This window comes from Sprattus sprattus (genome assembly GCF_963457725.1).
Source record: "Sprattus sprattus genome assembly, chromosome: 21".
NCBI classification, from domain to species: domain Eukaryota; kingdom Metazoa; phylum Chordata; class Actinopteri; order Clupeiformes; family Clupeidae; genus Sprattus; species Sprattus sprattus.
Genome location: NC_137919.1, coordinates 17,794,011 through 17,798,439, shown reverse-complemented (window position 1 = coordinate 17,798,439; position 4,429 = coordinate 17,794,011). Strand labels below are relative to the sequence as shown.

The window sequence follows — 4,429 nt, the reverse complement described above, 5'->3', positions numbered from 1 at the left end:
GTCTCCCTGTTTCTTCAGTCTAATCAGATGACCCTTAGCAATTGCTCCTTTCCCCAGCCCCCTCTATAATATGTTACTTTAACTATTCAAAGACTTTCGATAAGAGGATGCTGTGTCTAATTTTGCGATTTCATCTGAATATCTGTCTTTGGCAGATCACTGTGTTACGACCCCCTGTGCCGTTGCGCACCTTGCCTGCAGTCCTCATACTGGCCAGGTGGAGGCAGCAGGCTAAGGATATACAATCTTCTAATCAGCAGTGATCATCCACACCTGGCGCCAGATGTGGATATTTAAAGACTGTTACACCCCAGGAAGAGCAGCTTCCGCAATTTACACACACACACCTGTTGACCAACGCATCCACACGCATCCACGCATAGACAAAAACCCCTAGACTTTCCGTTTGACTGACTTGTGTTAAATAAATCGCCGTTTTGTTTTAAAGATACACCTTTTCCTGTTTCGACCTTTTTATGCTACTGCCGCACGAGCCGGGCGTAACATAAATTGGGGGACTCATCCAAAATAGATAGTTTTTTTTCCCCTTATCCTGCGTGGAGTGCGTGGCTCACTTATTCAGGTTTGGTTCTGGTATCCCTGACCTCCGTATACTCCAGGTAGGAAGCAATGGCTCAGCTGGATCCCCAGTTCCTTCCATCGAGCACTGGTTTGTTGTTTTGTGTTTTTTTGTTTGTTGCGTGTTTGAATTTGCTTCTCGTCGTGGAAACAATCCTGGGCGGGTATTGTTGAAAACTCTTGTCAGGGGTACGTGAGTACGGCTGCACTCATTAAAGAACAGTGCACCCCTAGCTCGGCAGGTTTCTGAAGCGACAGGTTTAGGAGAAGAATAGTTAAGACAGGGCTGGAGTGTACGGACGAACGTGATACGGTGGTGAGTAAGATAGTTTTTCCCCCTAAATTCTGTGTGATAGACGGTTAGGTGAGGAATTGGGCATTAAATATATGAGCAGTGGCTTATTTAGGGTTGAATTCAGGTGATCTGAAGAATCACCGGGTTATCTAGTATAATTAAAGGAGTTTTGTTAATTAGGTATGGCTGTGGAAGCCTACATAGCGTTCAATCAAAGCTCTGTTTAACAAGCAACAAGTTATTGGGATAAACTGTCTGCTAGCATTTGCTGACGTGTGCTTTGGCCCGGTTTTTTGGTTGTTAAGGAAAAAAAGCTGTTAAACTAGGGTGTTTACAGTTAGGTAGTTCCATTGGTTACGCTCACTGTTTAACCCTCTAGATCCCATAGCGGCCGTGGACGGCCTTCTTGTAGAATCCCATAGCGGCCGTCGACGGCCGTAACTTTTAAAGACACGGTGTGAATACTACAACATTAATATATGAAAAAATACACCGCTAATGGATAGATTAACTTCTTACTTTTATTTTGAAACCGGAAACGGGATATGCTGTCATTGGCTTTTTTTAAGTATTTGCTAATTTAACCTCGCTACTGACAGATCGCCTAAGATTAGCGGTTCCCAAACTGGGGGTCGCGACCCCCCGGGGGGTCGCGGAGCACCGTCAGGGGGGTCACGGAGAGATGGGCCAGTTGCATATAAAAAAAAAAAAAAAATACGAATAATTATATATACGAATAATATAATTATATGAAACATTATATTAAAATACTGGCGTCAGAATAGGCTTTTAATGCACAGCCACTTTGCAGAGAGAAATCCACCTTTGAAAAGAACCCCCTGTAGCCCCACCCTTTGATTCTATATTTGTCGGTTGGTCCCGCCATCGAACGTCAGTGTGATAATCGGATTCAGTTTTCCTCAGCGACGACCATTATTCTCGTTGATTTCACAATGGAGAAATTTCTCGCACTCGGTCCAAAAAGAAAGGCTGCTGCTGCTGCTGCTGCTGCAACGACGCCACCTGCCGGCATATCATCGAGGACACCGACCCTAGCCAAGACAAGGAGGTTTGACGATGCTTTCGTGGGACTGGGGTTTACCAGTGTGATGGTGGGAGCTGAGGAGCGGCCGCAGTGCCTTCTCTGCCTGAAGGTGCTAGCGGTCGAAAGTTTAAAACCCAACAAACTAAAGCGCCACTTGGAGACAACACACCCTGAACATAAAAATAAGCCGATTGATTTTTTTAGAGAAGAGCTTTTAAAAGTTCGGGCACAGCGTAGGTCTTTCACAAAATTAGCATCTACAACTGCCAATGCACAGTTCGCCTCCTATAAAATGAGCTACCTGTTAGCACAGGCAAAGAAGCCTCACACAGATGGCGAGGAGGTGATCCTGCCCGCCGTGATTGAGATAGTTAGAATCATGGGAGACGAGGCAACAGTGAACAAATTAGGCCTGAAATCAATTCCTCTGTCAAACAACACCGTCAGCAGGCGTATACACGACATGGCTGAGGACATTGAAGAACAGCTGACTGACCGAGTTCGTGCTAGCACTTGGTTTGCGCTGCAGGTAGACGAAGCTACTGACAGCAACAAGGACTGTTTATTGATCACGTACATACGTTTCATCGATTCGGGGGACATGAGAGAGGATCTTCTCTTCTGCAAAGAGCTGAAAACAAGAGCCACTGCTAACGAACTTTTCCGAATGATTGACACTTACATACGAGGGGCAAATTTGAAATGGGAGTGTTGTGTTGGAGTGTGCACAGATGGGGCTCAGGCTATGGCTGGGAAGCGCAGTGGATTGCAAGCGCTCATCAAAGGTGCGTCCCCCAACGTACAATGGACTCACTGTATGATTCACCGTGAAGCGCTTGCATCAAAACAGCTGAGTCCAGACCTGAATGCTGTCATGACCGACGTAATTGCGACGGTCAATTACATCAAGACGCGCCCGGTGAAAGCCAGACTTTTCGCAGCGCTGTGCGGAGAGATGGGCTCCAAGCACACGGCCGTCCTGTTCCACAGTGATGCGCGATGGCTTTCGCGTGGGAAGGTGTTAAGCCGGGTGTTTGAGTTGAGAGAGGAAATTCGCGTTTTTTTCGAGGAGGAGGGCCATGCCCTTGCGACTAGATACAATGACGAACACTTTCTGTTGGCACTTGCATATCTTAGCGATGTTTTTCAGAAATTGAACGAGTTGAATCTCCAGATGCAAGGACCCAGCACCCACATCCCTCAACTTGCTGCTAAAATGCAGTCCTTTTCGAAGAAACTGGAACTGTGGGGGCAGAGACTGGAGGAGGGACACACAGACTCGTTTCAGAACTTACATGCCTTTCTGGAAACTACAGGTTGTCAGAACTCCATTTTGACATGCGTTCAGTCCCACATCTCTGCCCTCCAACTGCATTTTCAAAAATACTTCCCAACAACCGATGCAGTGGCACACTACGAATGGCTAACAGACCCCTTCAGTGGAAGGACACCTGCTCACCTCAGTGTCGCTGAACAGGAGCAGTTCATTGATGTCACTTCAGACATAGGATTAAAACAGCAGTTTAGGGCCAAGTCACTGCCTGCCTTTTGGGTTGGAGTGGAGAAAGACTATCCGTTGCTGGGTGGAAAGGCTATGTCCATACTTCTCCCTTTTGCCACTTCTTACCTTTGCGAGGTAGGCTTTTCTAGAGTGGCCTCCATCAAGAACAAATACAGGTCAAGGTTGGGCATTGAAAGTGAACTGAGAGTGGCAATCTCAAAGCTGTCACCAAGATTTCAAAAACTTTGTGCAGAAAGGCAAGCACACCCAAGTCACTGAAAAAAAAAACTTTTTGGGGTGGGGATTGGGTTAGTTTTGTTATATTGTTACTGACCAATTGTTACTGTTTATCATTGACTGTCTTGAATTATTTTTTTATTGTTTTATAATAAAACTTAGGCCAAAAGGCTATATTTGCATATTTACATGGCTGTCTCTGAAGATTTATATTACATAGTAATAAGAACATTATTAAAAATAACAATAATAATAATGGTGATGATTACTACTACATAATAATAATGATAATAATAATGACAATAATAATAATAATAATGATTTTGAACATTATTATTATGCATAGTAACATTAATGCACTAAGTTGGGGGGGGGGGGGGAATGCTGTCGTGCGGGGCGGGGGGGTCGCGAAAACAGTCTCAAGTCCAAAAGGGGGTCCCCTGAAAAAAAGTTTGGGAACCACTGGATTACAGTGTCTGTTGGAGTAAAGGCTAGAAATCAGAGACGTCTACATCTGTTCTCACTGGATGATACCGTATTTTTGTGCACCAATGACGACGACTAATCACGTTTGTATGACAGTAACGATCCTGTTTGAGAAGTCAGAAATAAAAAAACGTATTCAAATAGAAATATAAGTATCCTCCTGTTTATTTCTGACTAGCTAACTCGCCAGTAACGTCTTCGTATGGCAGTAACTGAGAAGTGTTGGTTTACAAATAGCACCAGCCTCATCGTATACATAGACAAAAGTCATAGCTAGATCAGTGAT

General features: G+C 44.7%; 1 protein-coding gene across 1 annotated transcript; it reads left to right on the top strand.

Moving 5' to 3' along the window:
* Positions 1 to 1,827: 1,827 nt before the first annotated feature.
* Positions 1,828 to 3,699, top strand: LOC308382149 (zinc finger BED domain-containing protein 5-like; the record flags this gene model as incomplete). The annotated part of the gene is made up of 1 exon (XM_080859835.1): positions 1,828 to 3,699. One exon carries the CDS (start codon positions 1,828 to 1,830, stop codon positions 3,697 to 3,699), a length of 1,872 nt encoding a protein of 623 aa, XP_080715961.1.
* Between the last annotated feature and the right edge of the window lie 730 nt (positions 3,700 to 4,429).